The sequence below is a fragment of the Ambystoma mexicanum genome, chromosome 4q (assembly GCF_040938575.1).
Source record: "Ambystoma mexicanum isolate Mex_15411 chromosome 4q, UKY_AmexF1_1, whole genome shotgun sequence".
Classification (NCBI taxonomy): domain Eukaryota; kingdom Metazoa; phylum Chordata; class Amphibia; order Caudata; family Ambystomatidae; genus Ambystoma; species Ambystoma mexicanum.
Genome location: NC_090928.1, coordinates 650839378 through 650863622, shown reverse-complemented (window position 1 = coordinate 650863622; position 24245 = coordinate 650839378). Strand labels below are relative to the sequence as shown.

General features: G+C 53.3%; 1 protein-coding gene across 1 annotated transcript in view; it reads right to left on the bottom strand.

Annotated features, from left to right (window-relative positions):
• CCT4 (chaperonin containing TCP1 subunit 4) overlaps positions 1 to 24245 on the bottom strand; it is a 472029-nt gene that overhangs the window by 72487 nt on the left and 375297 nt on the right. Inside the window, exon 13 of the mRNA XM_069608221.1 lies at positions 20986 to 21099. Within this exon, the coding sequence (XP_069464322.1) occupies positions 20986 to 21099 (114 nt within the window). The remainder of the gene's footprint in view (positions 1 to 20985; positions 21100 to 24245) is intronic.

The window sequence follows — 24245 nt, the reverse complement described above, 5'->3', positions numbered from 1 at the left end:
AACCCCTTCAGAAAATGTTTCACCAAACGATCACTGAACAGAGGAGCCGCTTGGCGCTTTCTCACGAATCTAGAGATCGCCGCCAAATGCACCTTCATGGATGACAACTCAAGCCCCCCCTTCCGCCAAGTTAAATAGGCACGGGAGAACCTGCGCCAGAGGAAACGTTCAAAAGGTCAAACCCCAGGATGACCCTTAACACCATTCACAGAATCTTGTCCATTTATGCCCATACGAACATTTGTGGAAGGCGCCCTCGCTGCCTCTAGAATCAGTCGACATTCTCAGGATATTCCTAAATGACTGCACTCGGAGTTGTCAGGAACCACGCCGCCAGGCTGAGACATGCCGGATCGTGATGCCACACTGTGCCGTCGTCCTCAGACAGGAGATCCGGAGCCGCTCCCAACCAAATCCGCTCTTCCACTGCCATATGTAGGAGATCTGAGAATCACGTCTGCCTGGACCAGAACGGGGCCACCAGAATCACTCGGCACTGGTACCTCCAAATCCACTGGATGGTCCGCTGAATGAGCGGAAACGGGGGAAACATACGCTAAGAGACCCGTCCACGGGAACGAAAACACGTCCCCCGAGGACTCGGGATGAGTCCCTCTGCCGGCAAACTCCAGACATGGCTCGTCTTTCCCCTCGTAGAAAAAAGATCCAACTGGGGATGCCCCCATCGCCGGAAAATCCTCCAGAACCTGCTGCTCCTTCAGCCTCCACTCGTGCAGCTGGCTGGCGCCTCTGCTGAGCGCAGCCATTTGAACATTCAGCACCCAGGGCAGATGAAAGAGAATGCTGATCCCTTGAGCTAGAGCCCAATGCCAAACATCCTGCACCTCCTTCGACAGGACCCGGGAATGTGTGCCCCCCCCCCTTTCTTAACTAAAACATTGTGGTGGTATTGTCCGTCAACACCCTCACCACCAATCCGCGGAAGAAACGACTTTGGGGCCCAGTGCACTGCCCTCAACTCGAGCACATTGATGTGGAACATAGTCTCCACCCAAGACCACAGGCCCTGCACCTGCAAGTCGTAGAGATGTCTCCCCCCCCCACGCTACCCTACCTGGGATGCCACATTAGTAAACTCGAACTCTGGCTCCAGCCAGTGCATTCCCCTCACCAGATTGGTCATGCACGCCCACCAGCGAAGGGCATCCAAAAGGCTCTCGTCGATCCCCAACTTGTCTGACCACAATCCTCAACTCTTGCACCGGCCTCATGAAGAGGAATACACGATGCCATGGCCCCCAACAGCGACATTAACTTCGGACCGATACAGCTGCGCCCTTTTTCCACTCGCTTGCTTTGGCTCGCAACTTTTGCACACGCTCGCTGGAATACTTCAGATTGTGTCAGGTAAGAAACTGCACCCCAAGAAACACCAACTCCCTGGACGGCGTCAAAAATGATTTGACGAAGTTGACGGCGAATCCCAGCCGTTGCAACAGCTGCTTGGTCACCATGAGAGACTCTCACGCCCTTCCCTGCGACGAACTCCTCACCAATCAATCGTCCAGGTAGGGGTACACATGACGACCTTGCCCTCCGGAAGTCTGCCAACGGCACCAGACACTTCGTGAACGTCCTGGGGGACGACTTCAGGCCAAACGGGAGGACTGAAACTGAAAGTGTTCCTCTCCGACCACAAAAACGCAGGAACTTGTGGTGCCTCTGCCACATAGGGATGTGAAAATAGGCGTCCTGCAGATCCAACACCAGTTGGCTGCACCGACTGGATGACATCTTGAACTTCAGGCGTTGCAGAGTCTTGTCCATCGCCCGAAGATCCAGAATAGGCCTCCACTTGCGGTTGAGCTTTTGCACCACAAAGTACTGGGAATAAACCCCCTGGCCAGCTCCGCAACTGGAACTGGTTCTATCGCCCCTTTCTCCAGCATGAGAACCACTGCCTGCTGCAGGATTGGAAGATGCGGCTGCAGTACATACATCGTCGGAATAGGGAACGGAGGACACCGGCACTCCAACGAGTGGCCAAGACGCACTGTGTCTAGCACCCAGCGATCTGGTGTTATCTTTCAACACTCATCAACGTGGTAGGCAACCCTGCCTCCCCAGTAGATTGGCCATATGGCAGTCATTGTTGAGGTTTAGTTTTCCTCCCCTTAGACGCAGAGGACTGCAAACTGTTCTTTTGCCGAGCCTGTAAGTCCCGACCTTTCTGCGCTGACTGGACAGACCACAGATACCCTTGAGAGGAGTAGCTGGAGCGTCCGTAACCACGATCCTTGGTGGAGGCAAACCGGGCATTTCCAGAGGCTCCACGGAAAGCCCAAAAGGAGCGAAAAGAACATCCACTCTGCAAGGAACCCAAAGATTTTGCGGTTTCCATATCCTCCTTCATCCCTTTTAGGGCTTCGATATTCTCACCCAACAAGTGTTCGCCCTCACAGGGCATGTCGATGACCTTATATTGAAACTCCAGGCGGAAGTCAGTGCACTTCAACCAGGCCTGGCGCCGAAGCACAACCCCGTTGTTAATCTGTTTAAAACCTCACTCTGCCAGGTCCACAGCAATATTTATGCTGTATTTGGAGGCCTCCTCCCCCTCACGCACCAACAGCATTGCTTCCTTTCGGTGCTGCTCAAGCAGATGTTCAAGAATTGGGGCCAGCCGATGCCACATTTCATGATCATATCTGGCCATGATAGCCAAGGCATTAGCAGCCTTTACCGTCGTACCTCCAACCGTCAAGACCTTCTTTCCAAAAGTGTCCTGCTTCCTGGCCTCACGGTCTGGAGGCTCAACGCATTTATGTTGGCTTTTTGCTTTCCGGCTGGCAGCCGCCGACACCACAGACTTGGGCGTGGGCTGCGGCACCAAGCACCTAGGGGTAGACTCCGGAGCCTTGAATTTCTTTTCAAGATGACCTTTCAAAGCCGGCTCTGAAAACAGGTAGTACATCATGCGCTGGCCTTCCTGCCACACGTGGTCGAGAACCGGCACGGAAAAGACCGCCTTCCTCTCCTCTTCAGGCGCCAGCCCAAATTCCAGACATGCTTTCGACATGGCGTGGAACGCCCCAATATCATACCCCCCCCAAATATCTGTAGGCGAGGGTTGCACTGAGCTACAGTGCTGCTCCACCTCCGCATCCCACGCGCCTTCTCTTGTCAGCGACGACGATAGAGTAGAAAGTGTCCTGCGGAACACTTAGGGTCTGATTCAGGTAGCTCGCCTTCTTCAGGATGAGCCGATGGACGACCCAGCCCTAGACTTCCTAGGTGCCTCACCAGGCAACACCTTGGCCACCTGCACCGCCAGACTCGGAGGAGGCAACCTCGCATCCAGCGGTCCCAACAAAGATTGAAGCGTAGACAGCACTTGCAATGACAGAAAAGACTGCAGGTTAACAGCGGATAACAGAGCGGCCCAGCCCGCATTCCACTCGACATCCAAAGCCTCACGCTCGACCCAGAGCAGACGGGTCAAAACCTGGCTCCTGTTCCTCCTCCAAAGAGACAGAAAATGTAGTTGGATCTTGCTGCAAAATGTTCTCAGGAAGGATAGACTCAAAGGCAGCGGACTGCAATGCCCACTCGTCGACAACAGCCCTTCCGATTCCATCTGCGTCAACGATAACAGCATTGGTGTGGTGGACGACGCAGACAACCCCACCGTCGACGATGGGACTGTAGACTGCAGCACTACCGTTGACAACAGAGCAACCGCCGAAAAACTCTGCGTCGGAACCACATTCCCTGGTTTCGATGTCACCAGAGACCCAGAATTTTTGGAAGAACCAGACTGGTGCTTCTAAGACTCCCAGCTAGGCGAAGACCCGTGATCGTCCCTGGACGACGAGTGCTTTGACAAAAACTCCTTTGGCTTCACCAGGACTTTTGCCTTTCACCGACATCGCAGACTTCTCAGGCCTACTACCAGACCCCTAGGATTGGTCCGACCATGCTTGGACAACGAAGAGCCACTCGCCCCCTTCGACTGCTGCGGCCGCGACAAAGACCTACTGCCCTTCCCCACCTCCGACACAGGCAATGAGGCCCGATGCTCCTTCGCCGAGGTTCAGCCAACGTCACTCGGCGATGTTCCGCCGACTTCGCCGCACTTTCCGAAGATTGGCTTCAGCTGGCCGAACCCACCTTAGAAGCCGGGTACGTGCCCTCATTAAGCCAACATATGAGCCGTCGATTACAGTCCTTCAAGGTCTCCTGCAAACCCCCACTCCCCCGAAGTATCTCGCAGGTATCCGCAAAGTGATGGGGGTAGAGACAGTAAAGAGAATCTATATGACAATCTCCTTCGTATACATTCAAGCCGCAGGTAGCACAAGGCCGAACAAGAGACTTCTCCTGGGCTACAGACGACATCCTAGACCACAATACCAAAAGCACTTGCATAAACACTAACACGCAGTGATCCCAACAGTTTGGAGACGGTTGAAATCTGAAGGGAAGCCGCGCGGGCAGGGCTATTTATACCAGACGTCCTATTGGCGAGTCCTAAAGCACCCAAAAAGGACATTAATAGGACACTAAAGTGTCCAAGTTTCACATAGGAAAACACTAAATTAAAGTTACTGAGGTTTCCCAGCCTGAACACTGGGAAATATTCACAGCATGTGAATCCATGAAAGATCCAATGCTGCAGAAAACACTTTCTCAATCTGGGATCTAAAGGCATATGCAGACTCCGACAATAGTACCGTTCTGATACTTCTAGATATCTCTACGGCATTCGACACAGTTAACATTGACATCCTCATCAGGAGACTAAAATTGAAATCACTGACCGTGCCTCATTATCAATTAAATCACAGAAACCATATGGATCAAACCTTTCAAATCCAACCCAAGCGAATCTTCATGCGGTGTATCATCCTTCTTCCAGTTATTATTCAACATTTACCTGGCTAAACTAATCAAGATCATTAAAACACACAGCCTTACCTGCTACAACTACGCAGAGACACAAATAGTCTCCACATGACACACAAGAAGAATACACAACATTAGAGAGCTGCCTTCATGAAATCTACAGCTGGATGAACTCTAATTACCTCAAACTAAACCCAGGCAAAACAGAAATAATGATCATCTCTAAAATGTGAGCAAACAATGCCTACATCCCTGGGCAACAGAATTGGTACAACCCCAGCCCCATCGACAACTATAATGGACAACAAACAAACTCTCGAGCCACAAGGAAACACTAATCAAGAAATGTTTCCCTCTCCTGCGAGGAGTAAAAAGGATCCTACCATTCCTCTCACTTGCCAACAAAACACTCACAGTCATTGCTCTCATGTCCAGAGTAGACTACGCCAAGAGCCTATATCTGGGCATGCCAGAACAACTTCTAAAAACTCCAACGTACAACTCCAACGTATACAAAACGCAGCGGCCACACGGTTCCTCCAGCTGCCGTGAAGAGAACACATCACACCAGCTCTGAAAATGCTACACTTGCTACCAATAAAGAGCAAATAAAGTTCAAATTAATGTGCATAATTCACAGAGCAATCCACGGCCAAGGCGCAGAGTTCCTAAGAGAGAAATTAAACGTCTACCACCCAACAAGACCACTCAGATCTAGCAGAAACATCCGTTTGGAACCAAAACTATACAACAATAGAACATTGGGAGAATCCTTTCTCTCACCCTGCTCCAAAAAACAGAACAAGCTACCGAACATGTGTAACACAACAGATCAGCTTCTATTCAGAAAACTATGCAAATCTTGGCTTTTCATCCCATAACTAGAAGGAATGCCTGTGGGGCACATACGCAGCTGAAACAATAATCAGAGGAAACCGATCCTCCCTAAGCTAGCTTCCATAAACTGAGGGAAGGGAAGAACAATCTACGGGATAGATGGGCTAAAATCGTACTAAAGAACAATCACAAAGAGATCAGGGGGGAAGGCCAAGGATGAAATGTCAACACCTTAGCCGACAAAGCAAACGCAGGCAGCAATGGATCACCAACAGGAAATAGATAGGAATTGAGCAGATGACTGCAAAATACAGCACCAATATCAGAGTGGGGGGCAATGCGTGCCTCAAACTGGTACACTAAGGTCAGAAATAGCACAGTTGGAAACTTGCCATGCTGTCACTCCTAACAATTGGACGGACGGACTAAAAATGCCAACTCCATAGGACAATCAGATACGTAGAACAAGAAATAAAAAGACAGACATAAACCCCACTAAGCCAAAAAGCTCAAATTCCTGCATACGTATTTCACACAAAAATCAATACAACCACCTTTTCGCACAGCAAACCGCACGCACTTCACCACACTGCAACAACGAACACAACTCGCACCAACAGCACATGAGGACTCACATCGATCAGATATTCACACCCAAGCTCAGCACACAGTGAAAACCGAAATGGAGCTGCCAACAAGACACCACCTCTCTTTCCTGCTCCCTCTTCACCTTACTAACCCTCACCCCTCCTTGTTGCAGATCCGCCAGAGCGCCTGGGTACCAATTCCGTTGGTGACTGTGTGCGGTACAAATACCTTTAACAGTAACATGTTAGATGTTGAAGACTGGCTTTGTGCATTGGCTCAAAGGGGGCGCACCCATGAGCTTTGTTAACACAACATTCAGGTCCCAGCCGGAGTTGGATTAGGAACTGGTGGGTATAATTATTTTTTTAACATCCTCCATGAATGCTTTCACCATAAGCACTTCCCACCAGGAAACTCTACTTTGTGGTGTGGTGTAGGCTGAGAGAGCCGCCATGTGCACTTGTAGGGAATTAAGGACTAATCCCGAGTCAAGAGATGTAGTAAAAAGGACCAGGGCCAGGATGCAGTTCAGCAGTCGTTGGAATGTAGAGAGAGCCCCATGGAGGCCAAATGGGAGGAAAGTGAATTGAAAAAGTCCTTCTGGTGTTCAGAATGCAGTTTTCCATTTAGCATCTTTGTCAAGGGGAAAATGCCAATAACACTTTGGATTTCACAAAGTTGAAATTAACTTTGAATCCCCCAAGTGTTCTACAAGTTATTTGTCTATGATGGCATGAGATCGACATTACATTTTGGTATTTTATTTAATCTTTGAAAATGGTTTCAAAAGTTCCAGCTACTGTCAGGCTTTGGTACCACTACAATGGGAGAAGACCATTGACTAACATTTTTCAATAGCTCCCAGGTCCAAATTTGTTTTCTTCTCGGAAGGTCGTCTTTCTTGCATCAGGTAGACGCAACAGTTTCAAAATTGAAGCACTCTTCCGGGTGGTAGTTGGATCTAGTGTAAAACCCACCACACAGTTTGTAGAATTATGACGATTTTCAAAATAGGAAATCGTGCAGTCCAGCCATGGATGCCTCACCTGCTCTTACCCCTCTGTAATCCTCGCCCTGATGTTCTCTACTTCTTTTCTTTCTAATGTTCCCTTCTACTCTCCATCGTTTCTCCATGTGATTCTACTCAGTCTCAAGTCGTCTACTCCTTATTGGCACCCTCCTTTGCCTTCTCCTCACCACACTTCACCCCCTCCTTTTGTTTTCCAGGTCCCCTTTCTCAGCTCAGTCACCTTACTCCCCAAGCAAGCACTCACAGCCAAGTACCATTTCTCTCACAATCCAATACCGCTCTCTGCTAGACTCCACCATGCTCTGCTCCACTGTCCTCCCCCGCCTTGTCACCTCGCCATATGACCTCCACCCACACTCAGCCCCTTTGCACGCACCTTCTTTTATACAGTTCGTCAAGTCGTAGCCATCTCACCCCCCTCCCATAGGTTGGAGCGCACGCGTGCTCCCATGGGCCAACCTCCAACTGACTTTTCCGCAGAGGTTGCGAACCTTCATAGAATATCTGGTAAGCCCTGCTGCTGGTGCACAGTTAGCTAGATGCTTCATAGCTATGGTTCTTTGGCGTCTCCCTCTCTCGTGGGTTGGATAGTTTCTCATTTGCCATAGGGATTTCTGGTAACTGGAGCCCTTGGAGGGTGTGTCCCTCTCTCTTCGGTGTGATTGTGACTGGTTTGTTGCAGAGGAGTCTGGAAGAAAACAGAATACTGGCCAGCATGTTGTCTGATCGGCATGGGTTGATTGATAGTGGTATGTCCCAACTGAAACCAAGCACAAAGGAGGCGGGGAACAAATCGAGGCTGGGGCCCTCCGAACTCCCCCCCTCTTCGCTGTGGCAGGACTGGCTCTGGCAACCACCCTGGTAGGCCTTGTGCCTCTGGTTGAGAGGGTTCCCCAGCCAAACCTCGACAAGGTCCGGTGCCCGACCCCCTTATACATTGTGCCACGGCCAGCCCGGAGTGTGGTGTGGCCTTGAGGAGCCTAGGGGAGGGGGAGCACATAAAAGGAATTTCAGGAGACCCCTCCCATATTTTATGTTACGCTACTGTTCATATGATAACTATACTTCGCCATCTAGTGGTATGGCGAGAGTATTGCAACTGATGTTTTTCAAACCAGCCTCAAGCAGGAAAGATCCATAATAGTATGCATGCATGTACAACTAACAATGCTCCTCTGTGGCAAAGACACTCAAAGACATTCCTGCAGTATACCTGCAAAAACTACCTACAATGCTGTTTCAAGTTGATGCATCCCAGATGGATTTTCTGCCTATGTGAAAATCACGCAGTAAGGTGTGCTTGTATATGGTTTGTGGAGAAAAACGTAATATCCATGTTAGTTACGGAACAGGTTACTTACCTGTAACTGTTTTTCTACAGCATGGGTCTGGCATGGATTCACATGATCATAAATATTCACCGTCGTCAGGCTGGGAATCCTCGGTAAAAAAAAATCAGTATCAGTTTCGTTTCTGATCTGTCTTTCGTAGTAGTAACCAATCACTGATCTCTGCGTCATACTGACCACAGCCAATGACTGCCATCTCCCATCTACCTAAGCCCTGCCTCTGGCAGCCATCTTCAGATTTGGTAGCACGTGAAGTGGCAGTATGACCAAGTGAAGAGCCGCAGAGGGGTAGGCGGGAGGGTTCGCATGTGAATCCATGCCAGACCCATGCTGGAGAACAACAGTTACAGGTAAGTAACTTGTTCCTTCTCCAGCATGGGGTCTGGCATGGATTCACATGCTCATGAATAAAGAATACATAGCAGTACACACATGCACAACCATGGGAGGTGGCAAAGGCTCAACATTAAGCATTACATCAAACTCAACATTAAGCAAATCTTACCTCCTCACCAGGCTCACCTTAGGCGAACAGGTTGCGCAGCACTGCTTGGCCGACCCTGAACTCCTCCCTGGAATCCCGATCGACGCAGTAGAATTTCGTGAAGGTGTGCGTCGACCTCCACGTAGCAGCCCTGCAGATGTCCAGCAAGGGCACACCAGATAGGAATGCCGTGGTAGCTGCAATCGCTCTGGTGGAATGGGCTCTCGGACGGCCAGGCAGCGGTCGGTTTGCCAACCGGTGACAGTACATGATACAGCCGGAGAGCCATCTGGAAATGGAAGCCTTCGAGAGAGCCTTCCCCTGATTGACAGGTCCAAAGGTCACAAAGAGTTGAGACGTCTTCCGAAAACACTTCGTGCGGTCCACGTAGAACTTCAGCGCTCTAGCCACATCCAGCAAGTGCAAAGTCCTTTCAGCCGGCGACGAAGGCGACGGGAAGAAAACAGGCAACACCAAGGGTTTGTTGAGGTGGAAGTCTGACGGCACCTTGGGCATGAAGGAGGGGTGCGTCCTGAGCACTACCCTTGTGTCGTGAAAAGCCAAGTACGGGGCCTTGCAGGAAAGGGCCTGGATCTCTCCCACCCGTCGTGCGGAGGTGATGGCCACAAGAAACGCTGTTTTCCACGACAAGAACTTCAACGGAGCCAAGTGCAGAGGCTCGAACGGAGGTCCCATGAGCTTGGTCAGCACCACGTTAGCTCCCACGCCGGGGCCAGAGCCTTCACCGGCGGGAACGATCTGAACAGTCCCTTCATGAACTCTTTCACCAGACGATGAGACCACAAAGACGTCCGCCCCGTGGTTCTGGTGTATCGGGAGATCGCAGCAAGATGAATCTTGATGGACGCGTGCACCAGACCAGCCTTGGCCAGCGTCAGTAGGTACGGCAGTACTTGGGGAGCCGTAATCCGTAGAGGGTTAATCTTCTGTGCGTGGCACCAGACAGAGAACCTCTTCCATTTGTGTCCGTAGCATTTAAGAGTTTAGGACGCCCTGGCCTTTGCAAGAACCTCTCTGCAGTCGGCCGGTATGTCGTATCCTCCAAACTCTAATGCTGCAGGAGCCAGGCCTGCAAGTTCAGCGACTTCGGGTCGTGATGGAGGATGGCGCCTCCTTCCCTGGAGAGAAGATCCGCGTCCACTGGCAGCTTGATTGACGGGGACGCTGACAAGTCCAGAAGGTCCGGGAATCGTATCTGCCTCGGCCACGCAGGTGCGACGAGGATCATCCTGCACGTGACCTCTTGAGCTGGTTGATGAGCCGGATCAGCAATGGCAATGGAGGGAACGCGTATAGAAACAGGCCCTCCCAGAGGAACGAGAAAGCATCGCCCATGCTACTCGGCTGGGGAAACCTGCTGGCGAACCTCCGGCACTTGGAGTTCGTCGCCATCGCAAACAGATCGATCTGGGGTGTGCCCCACCGTCGGAAGAGGCGGTCCACTAGATCCTGTCGTAGTTCCCACTCGTGGCACGAGCGCATTCCCTGCTGAGTGAGTCGGCGATGATGTTTTTTTTATCCCTGCCAGATGAAACTGCACCAGAAACATCCCTTGGGCGGCGGCCCAATGCCACAGATCCTGCGCCTCCCTGGACAGGGCTGGGGACCAGGTTCCGCCCTGTTTCCTGATGTAGAACATGGTGGTGGTGTTGTCGGTGAAGATCCTCACCACCTTGCCCTTGAGGGACGGAAGGAAGGACCCGAGGGCCCAAAACACTGCAGGGAGCTCCAGGACGTTGATATTGAGGGACTTCTCCGTCGGGAGCCAAAGGCCTCTCGCGTGCAGATTTTCAGTGTGCGCTCCCCACCCTTCCAGGGAGGCATCCATGGTCACTGTCTCCTGGTGGCCGGGGGTCTGGAAGTCCATGCCCGCCGTCAGATGCGCACGGGTGCCCCACCACCGGATCGCTCGTCGGAAACTCTCGTCGAGTGCGATCCTCTCCTCGAAGCTGCCCGTCGTCTGGATCCAGCGCGCGTCCAGGAACTCCTGCAACGGCCGCATCCGGAGCCTGCACAGGGGGATGAGGTAAATGCAAGAAGACATCATTCCGAGAAGGACTTGATGGACCTCACTCTGGCCGCGTCCGCAACCAGCATCCGCTGCACCTTGCCCAAAATGGCCCTCGTCCTTTCCTCCGACGGATAGGCCAGAAGCGACACTGTCGAGCTTCGCTCCCAGAAACAGTGAGTCTTGCGCGGGCACCAGGTGGGACTTGGCGTAGTTTTTGGAAAATCCCAGGTCCGTGAGAAGTTGGACGGTCCTTGCCGGGTGCTCCACGGGGAGCTCCTTCGTCTTCGCTCGGATGAGCCAGTCGTCCAGGTAGGGGTAGACGTGGATCCCCTCTCGGCGCAGCTGCGCCGCCACCGGTGCGGGGCACTTGGTGAACACCCTCGGTGCCGACCTCAGTCCGAAGGGAAGGGCTCTGAACTGATAGTGACGCCCTTGGACCACGAACCTGAGAAACTTTCAGTGTCCCTTTAGGATGGGAATATGGAAGTCGGCATCCTCCAAATCCAACGACGACAGGAAATCGCCCTCCTCCAGCTGACCCAGGACGTGTTGGAGGGTGACCATCCGGAACTTCTGTGCCTTGATGAATTTGTTCAGTCGTCGTAGGTCCAGGATGGGACGCCATCCTCCCGTCTTCTTCACGAGGAAGTATCTTGAGTAAACTTCGGAGCCCCAAAGCCTCTTTGGGACGAGCTTGATGGCGCCCTTCCTGAGCATCGCCTTTACCTCCAAGAGAAGTTGAGGGACGTGATGTTCTTTCCTGGCCACAGGGGGGACGCGCGGGCACCTCTTTAGAAACTCGAGCGCGTGACCCTGGGCTAGGGCGTCCAGCACCCAACGGTCGGTGGAGATGGACTCCCACACACTGACGAAGCTCGCCAGCCGGCCTCCCACCGGGGTGCTTTGGTGGGGGCCCGACCCCACGGCCGGTTCAGTCCTGCTTCGACGAGGCTTTGCCGCCTTGACGGCGGGGTCCGCCTGACTTGCCTCGTCCCCTGTAAGCTTCCTGCGATGACGAACGGGCCGCTTGACGGTAGGTGGAAAATCCGCCGCCGGAACCTTTGAAGGCACCCTGTTTGCCTCCGCCGCTCCGAAAGGGCGGCCGCCGTTGCTGGAGAACCCCAAGAGCCCGGGCCGTCTCCGTGTCTGCCTTGATGGCTTGAAGGGAATCGTCCACTGTTTTCCCAAACAGGTCGTTTCCGTCGAACGGCATGTCCAAGACTCTGGTCTGCACGTCCTGACGGAAGTCAGTAGCCTTGAGCCATCCACGCCGCCTAAGGCACACGCCGTTGCCCAACTGGCGAAATCCAGTGTCAGCGATGTCCATCGCAATCGTAATGGCGTGGTCCGACGCCACCTCTCCTTCCTGCAAGATCTCTAGGGCATCCACCCTCTTGTCGTCCGGTAGGAAGTCTAGCAGGGGGGCCAGTTTGTACCACAACTCCCTGTCGCAGCGGGCTACGATAGCCAAGGCGTTGGCCGCCTTAATCGTCGTCGCTGCAGACGAGATGACCCTGCGTCCCATCGTATCCAATTTCTTTCCCTCGCCGTTCGGCGGGGAGGTCGACGTAGAGGCCGCGCCCCCCCCCCGCTTTCTTCCTGGCTGCCACGGAGACGACCGAGTCCGGGGTCGGCTGTGCCCGAAGGCACAAGGGGGCCGCGTCCGGGACCCGGTACTTCTTCTCGTACCGATCCCTTCTAGCCGGCGTCGTGGATGGGTTCTTGAGGAGGGCGAGGCCCTCATCCCAAATATCGCCCAGTCGCGGTACGGAGAGGACCGTCTTCCTCTTGGCCTCGCGCCATTGATAAAGGAAACCTTCCTTCTTCTCTTCCGGGCAGAGCTGGAAAAGCTCGGATGCCCTGGCGATCATGGAGTGAAACGATCCACTCTCGTCGGGCAGGGAAGCCCGGGTGGGAGGTGATGACGGCAGATCCTCGTCGTAAACCTCGTCGTTCGTACCCGTCGCGGCCGTGTCGGTCCCCGTATCATCCCCACGAGTCGTGGACGGGGAGGAGGGCTGAACAGGGCGCGATGGCTGAAAAGGAGGTGGAGGATGAATCCTTCTCTTAGGGGGAGGGCTCCCAGAAGGGCCTGGCTCCGGGTCCCCCGTCGGAGCGGTTCCTCCGCTGGTGGTAACGGCAGTCTCGTCCTTATCTCAGAGCATAAGGACTGTTTAGCCAACAAAATGGCCGCCGAGTTGTCTTGCGGCACTGGTTGAGGGGATTCCGAAGGGCAGTCAGGGGCCCCGTCGGCACCCTCGACGTTATTGTCATCTCCCACGTCGGGGTCCCTCCCGACGGGCTGGTCTTCTTCCAAGCCAACGCCATGGCTTACGACTTCGATCAGCTCTTCCTCAGAGGTTGAGGCCGAATCCACGACGACCTCCTGCCCCCCCTTTTTCTTCTCCGTCGGAGGTTTCACGGGGGTCCTGTCGATGGGCATAAAAGAGGACTCACTCTGCGGTGGCAGGGAGACTCTGAGCCTCGAGGTCGCCACCACTGGTGTAGCCTCCACAGGCTGAGCCAGGGCCGCCGCGACTGTCTCGATCGAGGCCTTGGCCGGATGGATTAAGGCTTTCACCACCTTAGGTGCGCTCACCGCCTTCTCCTTGGGGGGAGGGTCACTGCCTCACTCTCCCTCCGATGGGGCCTTCGAGCGCGACCGTGGCCTCTCCAGGAGCTTCGCCGGGTGCTCGGCCTTCTTACCCGAACCAGAGCGTTGGCTCGTGGTTGATGGTGCCGGGGAGGATGCGCCCTGCCTGGCGCCCGTAGAGCCCGACCGTTCGGCGCTCCCGGTGCCAGCGGACTCGCAGTGCTTGGCCTTGTGTTGGACCCCCATCGCCCGGGCGTCCTCAAAGGTCTTAGAAGACCGCTCGAATTTCTTCTTCTCGCCCGACGGGCTCTTCCCTTCCAGCCAGTTGGCGAGACGTTGATGGCGGTCCTTCATGGTCCGCTCCGACATATTGCCGCAAAACGCACAGTCCTTCTCCACGTGCGTCTTGTCCTCATGTAGGCAGTACAGACAAAGGGAGTGTTCGTCCTCCTTAAAGACATTCTGAAGCTGGCATCCAGGGCAGACCCTGAACAGCTTTCCGGGCGTCGAGCTTCCCTTCTCCTGGGCCATGTCCGAGATGGCCTGAGAAACTTCTGGAGTCCTCCAAAAGCGTGGCTCGACGAAATCTTCACCCTTGAGGGGCGTAGACAAATCCGACACGGGTCCCCGTTGATCGGATGAAGAAACGGTGGAGCTTGAGGCTCTTTTGACCGAAAAATCAAAGTTTTTGAGAAAAAAACGTGAAAAAAATAGCACTAACGCTCGAGAGCAATAGCACGAGGATCCCAACACTTGAATGTGCGGTAAAAATCTGAAGATGGCTGCCAGAGGCGGGGCTTAGGTAGAGGGTAGTCATTGGCTGTGGTCAGTATGACGCAGAGATCAGTGATTGGTTACTACTACGAAAGACAGATCAGAAACGAAACTGATACTGGTTTTTTCTTTACCGAGGATTCCCAGCCTGACGACGGGGAATATTCATGAGCATGTGAATCCATGCCAGAACCCATGCTGGAGAAGTAACTTGTTCCTTCTCCAGCATGGCGTCTGGCATGGATTCACATGCTCATGAATAAGAGAATACATAGCAGTACACATGCACAACCACAGGCTCAACATTAAGTAATACAACAACTTTACCTCCTCACCAGGCTCACCTTAGGCGAACAGGTTGCGCAGCACTGCTTGGCCGACCCTGGACTCCTCCCTGGAGTCCTGATCGACGCAGTAGAATCTTGTGAAGCTGTGCGTCGACCTCCATGTCGCAGCCCTGCAGATGTCCAGCAGGGGCACACCAGACAGGAACGCCGTGGTAGCAGCGATCGCTCTGGTCGAATGGGCTCTCGGACGGCCGGGCAGCGGTCGGTTTGCCAACCGGTGACAGTGCATGATGCAGCCAGAGAGCCATTTGGAAATGGAAGTCTTCGAGAGAGCCTCCCCTTGATTCACAGTCCCAAAGTTAACAAACAGCTGTGACATCTTCCGAAAACTCTTTGTGCGGTTCACGACGAACTTCAGCGCTCTAGCTACATCCAGCAAGTGCAGAGTCCTCTCGGCCGGCGACGGGAAGAAAACTGGCAACACCAAGGGCTCGTTGAGGTGAAAGTCCGACGGCATCTTGGGCATAAAGGAGGGGTGTGTCCTCAGCACCACCCTCGTGTCATGAAAAGTCAAGTATGGAGGCTTGCAAGATAAGGCCTGGATCTCTCCCACTCGTCGTGCGGAGGTGATGGCCACGAGGAAAGCGGTCTTCCATGACAGGAACTTCAAAGGCGCCAAATGCATAGGCTCGAATGGGGCCCCCATGAGCCTGGTCAGCACCACATTAAGCTCCCACGCCGGGGCAGGAGCCTTCACCGGCGGGAATGATCGGAATAGTCCCTTCATGAATTCTTTCACCAGGCGATGAGACCACAAGGACGCCCGTCCCGTAGTCCTGGTATATCGGGAGATTGCAGCCAGATGTATTTTGATGGCGGCGTGAGCCAGTCCAGCTTTGGCCAGCGACAGTAGGTACGGCAGTACTTGAGGGGCCATAATCCGCAGAGGGTTAATCTTCTGTGCACGGCACCAGACAGAGAACCTCTTCCATTTATGTCCGTGGCACTTGAGAGTTGAGGACGCCCTGGCGTTTGCAAGAACCTCTCTGCAGTCGGCCGGGATGTCGTACCCTCCAAACTCTAGTGCTGCAGGAGCCAGGCCTGCAAGTTCAGCGAAACCGGGTTGTGGTGAAGAATGGCGCCTCCTTCTCTGGAGAGAAGGTCTGCGTCTGTCGGTAGCTTGACTGGTGGGGACGTTGACAAGTCCAGAAGGTCCAGGAACCAGATCTGTCTCGGCCACGCCGGTGCGACGAGGATCATCCTGCACCGGGACCTCTTGAGCTGGTTGATGAGCCGGAGCAGCAACGGCAGTGGAGGGAACGCATAAAGAAATAGGCCGTCCCAGGGGAACGAGAAAGCATCGCCCATGCTCCTCGGCTGGGGGAACCTGTTGGTGAACCTCCGGCACTTGGAATTTGTCGCCGTCGTGAAGAGATCAATTTGGGGTTCGCCCCATCGTCTGAAGAGTCGATCCACTTGATCCTGGCGTAGTTCCCACTCGTGGCACGAGTGCAGCTCCTTGCTGAGTGAGTCGGCGATCGTGTTTTTTATTCCTGCCAGGTGAAGAGGCACCAGAAACATCCCCTGGGCGACGGCCCAATGCCACAGATCCTGGGCTTCCTTGGATAGGGCAGGGGACCTGGTTCCGCCCTGCTTCCGGATGTAGAACATCGTGGTGGTGTTGTCGGTGAAGATCACCACCACCTTGCCCTTGAGGGACGGAAAAAAGGACCTGAGGGCCCAGAACACTGGGCGGAGCTCCAAGATGTTGATGTGGAGAGACTTCTCCTCCGGGAGCCAAAGGCCTCTCGCGTGAAGATCTCCGGAGTGCGCTCCCCAACCTTCCAGGGAGGCGTCCGTTGTCACCTGGTGAGCTGGGTTCTGAAAGTCCGTGCCCGCCGACGGATGGGAAGCGGGTACCCCACCACCGGATCACCTGACGGAACGTCTCGTTGAGAGGGATCCTGTCCTCGAAGCTGCCCGTCAACTGGACCCAGCGGGCGTCGAGCAACTCTTGTAAGGGGCGCATCCGAAGCCTGCAAAGGCGCACCAGATAAATGCAGGATGACATCCCGAGGAGGGATTTGATAGATCTTACCCTGGCCTTGTCCATGGCCAGCAGACGCCGCACCTTACCCAGAATGATCTTGGTCCTTTCCTCCGACGGAGAGGCCAGCCGCGCCACTGTGTCGAGCAGGGCGAGTTGCGACGGAACCAGGTGGGATTTTGGAAAGTTGATTAAGAATCCCAGGTCTGTGAGCAGCTGGACGGTTTTCGCAGTGTGCTCCACAGCGAGCTCCCTTGTCCTTGCCTGGATGAGTCAGTCGTCCAGGTAGGGGTAGACGTGGCTCCCCTGTAGGCGCAGCCGCGCCGCCACCGGTGCGAAGCACTTGGTGAACACCCTGGGTGCCGACTTCAATCCGAACGGGAGGGCTTTGAACTGGTAGTGCTGCCCTTGGACCACGAACCTGAGGAACTTTCGGTGTCTTTTTAGAATGGGGATGTGGAAGTACGTATCCTCCAAGTCCAACGACGATAGGAAATCACCCTCCTCCAACTGTCCCAGCACGTGCTGGAGGGTGACCATATGGAACTTCTGTGCCTTGATGTACTTGTTCAGTCGTCGTAGGTCCAGGATGGGGCGCCATCTTCCTGTCTTTTTTACGAGGAAGTACCTTGAGTAAACTCCGGAGCCCCGAAGCCTCTTTGGGGCGAGCTCCATGGCACCCTTCTTGATCATCGCCCTTACTTCAAACAGTAGTTGAGGGACGTGATTTTCCTTCCTGGCCACGGGTGGAACGCGAGGGCACTTCTGAAACTCGAGGGCGTGCCCTTGGGCCAGGGCGTCCAGCACCGAACGGTCAGTGGAGATGGACTCCCACACGCTGACGAACCTCGCCAGCCGGCCTACCACCGGGCTGCTTCGGCGGGGGCCCGACCCCACGGTCGGTTCAATCTTGTTTGGAGGCCGCCTTGCCTCCTTGACCTCCCTGTCGACGACAACGGGCACCACATGACTTGCCACGTCCCCTGTAGGCTTCCTGGGACGAATATCTTGCCGCTTGGCGGTACGTGGCGGAGCCACTGCCGGATCCCTTGGAGGCACCTTGTCTGCCTCCGGAGCTCCGAAAGGACGGCTGTCGTTGTTGGAGCCCTCCCAGTGCCCGGGCAGTCTGTCTGTCTTGATGGCCTGAAGGGACTCATCAACCGCCTTCCCAAACAGGTTGTTCCCGTCGAACGGCATGTCCAAAACCTGGTTTGTACGTCCTGGCGGAAATCTGTGGCCTTGAGCCATCCTCGTCGTCTCAAGCAAACACTGTTGTCCAACTGATGGAAACCGGTGTCGGTGATGTCCGTTGCCACCGTGATGGCGTGGTCCGAAGCAATCTCATCCTCCTGTAGGGTTTCAAAGGCTTCAGCCCTTTTGGCGTCCGGAAGGAAGTCCAACAGAGGGGCAATTTTGAACCACAACTCCCTACGATAGCCAGGGCGTTGGCCGCCTTGATAGTCGTCGTTGCGGATGAGGTGATCCGCCGTCCCATCGTGTTCAATTTCCTGCCCTCGCTGTCCGGCGGGGAAGTTGATGTCGAGGCCGATGCCCCCCCCCCAGCTTTCTTCTTTGCCGCCGCCGAGATGACCGAATCCGGTGTAGGTTGCGCCCGAAGGCACAAGGGGGCAGTGTCGGTGACCCGGTACTTCTTCTCGTACCTGTCCCTCTTTGCCGGCGCCGTGGCAGGGTTCTTGAGGAGGGCGAGCCCCTCATCCCAGATGTCATCAAGCGGTACGGCGAGGACCGTCTTCCTTTTAGGCTTGCGCCGTTGGCAAAGGAAACCTTCCTCCTTCTCTTCTGGGCAGAGCTGGAAGAGCTCGGATGCCCTTGAAATCATGGCATGAAAGGATCCAATTTCGTCGGGCAGGGACGCCCAAGCATGGGGCAACGGGGGGCACGTCCCGTCATCTCCGTCATTTGTACCTGTCGTAGCCGTGTCCGTGCCCGTATCATCCCTGTGGGTAGTAGACCGGGGGGAAGACGGGGCAGGCCGCAGAGGTGGGAGAGGTGGCGTAGGATGCGTCGTCCTCTTATGCGGTGGACTTTCCGAAGGTCCTGGCTTCGGTTCCCCCGTCTGGTCTGGCGCAGGTACCTCCGTCGGGGGAGACGGGGCAACCTTGTCCTTATCTCCGAACATAAGGACTGAATTGCTGACAAAATGGCCGCCGAAGTGTCCTGCGGCGCCAGAAACAATGGGCGCGAGGGCTCTTGAGGAGCCTTGTCGGCGACCCCGTCGCCCTCGTCGGGATCCCTCCCGATGGGCTGGGCCTCTTCCACGACTTCGATGAGCTCTTCTTCAGAGGTCGTGTCCGTATCCACGATGGCCACCAGCCCCTCCCCCACCTTTTCCAACGAGGACTTCGTGGGGGGTCTTCTCAATGGGCCTGAAAGACGACTCCCTCTGCGGTGGCAGGGAGACTCTGGGTCCTGAGGGCGCCTCCACTGGTGTAGCCTCCACAGGCTGAGCCAGGGCCACGGCGACATCCTCAATCGAGGTCTTAGCAGGGTGAATTAAGGCCATCGTCACCTTCTGAACGCCTAGGGCCTTCACCCTAGGGGGAGAGTCCGAGCCTCGCTCCCCCTCTGCCGGAATCTTCGAGATCGACCGGGGCCTCTCCAGAAGCATTGCCGGGTTCTCGGACTTCCTCTTACCCGAGGCAGAGCGTTGGCTTGTGGTTGATGGCGCCGGGGAGGATGCGCCCTGGCTGGCAGCCAAGGAGCCGACCGTTCGGCGCTCCCGGTACCCGCGGACTCGCGGTGCTTAGCCTTTTGTTGGGCCCCCGTCGCCGGGGCGCCCTCACAGGACTTAGAAGACCGCTCGGACTTCTTTTTCTTCTCACCTGACGGGCTCTTCCCTTCCAGCCAGTTGGCGAGACGGAGTTGGTGATCCTTCATGGTCCGCTCCGACATGTTCCCACAAAACGCGCAGTCCTCCTCTGTGTGCGTCTTGTCCTCATGGAGACAGAGGCATTACGAATGCTCGTCCTCCTTGAAAACATTCTGAAGATGGCATCCAGGGCAGGTCCTGAACAGCTTCCCGGGCGTCGAGTTTCCTTTCTCCTGGTCCATGTCCGGGGTAGGCCTAGGAACTTCTGGAATCCTCCAAAAGCGTAACTCGATGAAATCTTCACCCTTGAGGGGCGTAGAAAACTCCGAAACGGATCCCCGTTGATCGGATGTAGAAACGGTGGAGCTTGAGGCTCTATTTAACCAAAAAATTAGAAAAATCTCCTGAAAAAAGCGCGAAAACGCAGCAAAAGCTCGAGAGCTACAGCATGAGGACTCCCAACACTTGAACGTGCGGTAAAAATCTGAGGATGGCTGCCAGGGGCGGGGCTTAGGGAGAGGGCAGTCATTGGCTGGGGGCAGTAGAACCCAGAGACCAGTGATTGGTTACTACTAAGAAAGACAGATCAGAAACAAAACGGATACTGATTTTTTTCTATACCGAGGATTCCCGGCCTGACAGGGAATATTCATGAGCATGTGAATCCATGCCAGCCCCCGTGCTGGAGAATACAAATCACTTCAAAAAAACAACAAAACATTTGAATTGTACATTTATTACTGTACCCCAAAATATTTAAATTGTACATTTTTTCCTGTACACCAAAATGAGCATTTATGTGCATATGACTAAACAGATGGAAGCTCCAAGCTGTGTTGGCATCAGGTGTTGGGGGGAGGGGGGGGTGGACGCAACCACAGACGGCAACCTTGTGTTTACCAACTGTATGTTCACTGGATCCAACTTAGAAACAATTAAGTGCTACATAAATCCAAGTCATTTATCATCCATCTTAAACTGTGAAACCAATGCAAAGTTGATGTTCATCATGTTGATCATTTGAATGAAAAGTTTGCACACTCTACCAAAGCAATCACCTAGCTAGAAGGCACTGAGAACTCACTTAATACGAGTGAAGGGGATGATTCAGGGAATGATTCAGGGAATTAAAATATCAATTTTCAAGTGATGTTGAAACAATTAAAATTCATTAAACACACATTCGTATTGACTTACTAAAATCAGAAAACGTCATAAAATATGTATGATTGCTTCAATCATAGAAGTAGGTGAATACAGGTACTTACCACATCATCAATCTTCAGAATACTACGGACAGTTTCAGTAGAAAGGGTTAAAGAACTGATAGATACCAATAAAGGCTGAACTACCAACTCTTCCAAGATATTAGAAATTCCACCCTACAAAAAAAAATGAAACAAGAACAAAACTATTAAAGAGGCAGACTTGGATACACGCTATACACAAGCCATAAGGAACAAGTTACTTACCTGTAACTATTGTTCTCCAGCATGGGTCTGGCATGGATTGAAATGATCATGAATATTCTGTCAGGCAGGGAATCCTCGGTAAAAGAAACAACTTTCACTTAAAACTGTATTCCTCCTGTAAACCAATCCATGCATTCTGGTTCATAATGCACCCAGCCAATGACTACCCTCTCCCTAAGCCCCTCTTCTGGCAGTCATCTTCAAATTTGGCAAGCACGTACAATGGCAGAATGACTAAGCAGAGTCGCAGAGGGGTAGGAGGGAGGGTTTGCACGTGAATCCATGCCAGACCCATGCTGGAGAACAATAGTTACAGTTAAGTAACTTATTCCTTCTCCATCATGGGGTCTGGCATGGATTCACATGCTCATGAATAACGAATACATAGCAGTACCACATTACACAACCACAGGAGGTGGTAAGGCTCAACAGAAGCCATCAACTCTTACCTCTGGAACAGACTCACTTCAAGCAAACAGGTTGCATAACACTGCTTGGCCGACCCTGGACTCCCGACTCCTCTGGAATCCCTGTCGACGCAATAGAACCTCATGAAGTTATGCGTAGACCTCCACGTACAGCCCTGCAGATGTACAGCAGGGGCACACCAGACAGGCATGCGGTCGTAGCGATCGCTCTGGTGGAACGGGCTCTCTGACTTCCGGGCAGCTGTCGGTTGGACAACCGATGACAGTGTGTGATACAGCCGTAGAGCCAACTCTAGATGGAGTAACACCAAAGGTTCATTGAGGTGGAATTGCAACAGAACTTTTGGCATGAAGGAGGGATGTTAGGGAGAATTCTCATAAATGTGCCAATTCCCTTCACCTTAGACACACCTAGCAACTTTGCTGGATTTTGAGGACTTGATTTTTTTTACCTGGAGAGTGTGAGGCCCCCCCCCCACCCCCAACTCATGGATTTTGATTTGTGTTTTACTCTTGTGTTCTTTGATTATGGAGTGGTCTAAAACTTGATAGGCATCATCTCATGTATGTCACACATTATCCTCAGTGCAGTAACACAGGAAAGCCTTTATAGGCTATTCAAAGGTTTGAATACCTTCTCTGGGATAAACTACTGTTTCCCAGAGAATGTAAAGTGAAATTGACTTTACTAGTCTTTTTAAATTCCTAGACCCAGCACACTCTATCTTACAATAGAGTGCTGGGGGGGGGTTACCTAGTATCCCGTGTCTAGAAACTCATGTAGCAGTCACATGCTACCCTTTCCTATCGAAATGGCTGCTGGAAGTGGTTTTACAACGAACTACCATGATTTTTCCCGACCGCGAACACCGGCAGCTAAAAATCGGGTTAGCCATATTTTTCAAGATAGCGCCTAAGCCCCCTTTGTTTAAACAGGGCCCAGTCTTTTTTCACCATTTCTTTTTGGAATGTTCCTTCTAGAATTTGTCTCTGTACGCCAAACTAGGTTTGATCCTTTTTTTCTATACCATTGCCGGGCTTCAGGACTGAAGACCGCCTCTGGCACACGAATGTCTGGGGTGAGCATGAAGTGAGGGAGGTGCTCGAAACGCCCTGTGCTTAGTCTCCTAAAAAACCCAAAAGTGCTCTGGCGCGATATCTAGCTGACTGTCCGTCAAGGACAGCCACCCTGCTGGGTGAGTGGCAGCTAGGCTGGAATGAATGGGATAAAACTGCTTAAAAAGGCAAGTCTCTTGGTTTGGAAGGCAGAGTATACCACTGGAACGAAAGAACCGAAGACGAGCTGGAAGAGGACAGCGGCTGCAACTATTGGACTGTTGGTTTGCCCAGCGGAGCCCTGCTGCAGGTCCGATTCGCCAAGGTCATCTCCACAGAGAAGCCCTTCAATGACTACTACTTCCTTTGAGTTGGTAGGACCAATCAACTTGTAAGCCACCTGGATAGAAAAGGGTAGCATTTGACTGCTACATGAGTTTCTAAACACAGGGTATACTAGGTAACTCCTCCAGCACTCTATAGGAAGATAGAGTGTGCTGGGTCTAGGAATTTAAAAAGACTAGTAAAGTCAGTTTAACTTTACATTCTCAGTAGTTGATCCCGAGAAGGTATTTAAACTGTGGGACAGCCTAAAAGGTTTCCCTGTGCCACTGCACTGAGGGTGCTGTGTGACACAAAAAAAGATGATGCCTATGGAGTGGTCTAAAACTCCATAGCCAAAAGAAATAAACGCAGAAAACAAACAGATTAAAAAAATTCAGAGTGGAATTAGCACATTTTGAGAATTCTCCTTAAAGTGTACAGAAACTGGCCTTCCCATGGAAAGGAGAACACGTCCCCCATGGTTCTCGGCTGGTGGAACCTGCTGGTGAATTTCTGGCATTTGGAGTTCGCCGCGGTCGCAAAAAGATCGATCTGGGGCCTGCCCCACCCTGAAGATGCAGTCCACCTGGTCCTGCCGAAGTTACCACTTATGGCAGGAGCGCAGCTCCCTGCTGAGGGAGTCGGCGATGGTGTTCTTCACTTCCAGCAAAGTGAAGGGGGATGAGGAACATCTCTGGTCTGAAGACACAGTGCCACAAGTTCTGCGTCTCTTTGGAGAGCGCTGGAGATCGGTTGCAGCCACGCTTGCAGATGTTGAACATTGTGGTGGATTTGTCCGTGAAGATCCTCACCACCTTGCCCTTCAGGGACGGAAGGAAAAACTTGAGGGCCCAGAACACTGCCTGCAGCTCCAACGTATTGATGTGGAGATCCTTCTCCTCCAGCAGCCACATGCCTCTGGCGTGCAGACATCCGATGTGGGCTACCCAGCCCTGCAGGGAAGCGTCTGTGGCGACAGTCTACTGGTATGGAGGGTTTTGAAACCATGTGCCCCTGGGTGATGTTTGTGTACGCCCCACCTACTCACAGCCCGACAGAACTCGTTGAGCAGGATATTGCCCACAAAGCTTCCAGACACCTGTATCCAGCGGGTGTCCAGGTACTCCTGGAGAGGACGCAACCTGCATAGCCGTATAAGGTAGATGCACGATGACATGCCAAGCAACGACTTGATGGGCCCGCACCATGGCAGTCTTCAGTGACAACAGCCATTGTACCTTCCCCAGC